At 36.9% G+C, this 694-nt stretch overlaps 1 protein-coding gene across 1 annotated transcript in view; it reads left to right on the top strand.

The window, feature by feature from the left end:
* The first annotated feature begins 425 nt into the window (after nt 1-425).
* Nucleotides 426-694, top strand: part of LOC106877643 (cytochrome P450 3A14) — a 2,487-nt gene continuing 2,218 nt past the window's right edge. Inside the window, exon 1 of the mRNA XM_014926588.2 lies at nt 426-568. Coding sequence (XP_014782074.2) covers nt 448-568 — 121 coding nt within the window. The 5' untranslated portion in view covers nt 426-447. The remainder of the gene's footprint in view (nt 569-694) is intronic.

Here is a 694-nt window from a genome sequence, read left to right as displayed (position 1 = left end):
CACACACACACACACACACAGGTGATAGGCTTCTTTTAGTCTCCGTCTGCCAAACTCACTCACAGGGCTTTGGTCGGAATGAGGCTATAGTAAGAAGGCACTTGTCCAAGATGCCACGCAGTGGGACTGAACCTAAAACTATGTGATTAGGAAGAAAACCTCTTACCACACAGCCATTCCTGCACCTAAGTTCAGTATGTGTTATTTAGAAATAGCAGCTAAATGTTTTCTCGTCTATCGTGCTATCTATGAGAACAGCAACTAGTTTCCATCTACAACATTTGCTCACAAGGCATTGGGACTGAACCTAGAGCTGTGTGGTAACAAAACCACAGGCATGATGAGTTTGATTAGACTACAAGTATTTAAGTTTGTTTATCTGAATTAATTTATTATTTTTAATTTAGCGATTAAGATTATCATTGATTTTTGTAAATTGTTTTGTAGATGCACAAAAACCTTTTAAATCTTATGATAAAGGCTCAACTGAAGGGTCATGAGACATTGCTCCCAGAGGTAGAAAAGGAACTTCACTTAGAAAATATAACTGACTGGCGAACTAAAAGAGGTTTGTATGTAACTCACATGCAGTTTCTCATTCAGCAGTATCGAAAACTGACCAGCTTTGTTGTTGTACCTATCATAATAATTTTCAAATTGATTTCTTTACATACATACATACATACATACATAC

Source organism: Octopus bimaculoides, unplaced genomic scaffold (genome assembly GCF_001194135.2).
Source record: "Octopus bimaculoides isolate UCB-OBI-ISO-001 unplaced genomic scaffold, ASM119413v2 Scaffold_71077, whole genome shotgun sequence".
Classification (NCBI taxonomy): Eukaryota; Metazoa; Mollusca; class Cephalopoda; order Octopoda; family Octopodidae; genus Octopus; species Octopus bimaculoides.
Note: the sequence above shows the minus strand (reverse complement) of the source record. Positions and strands in the feature narration are given on the sequence as shown.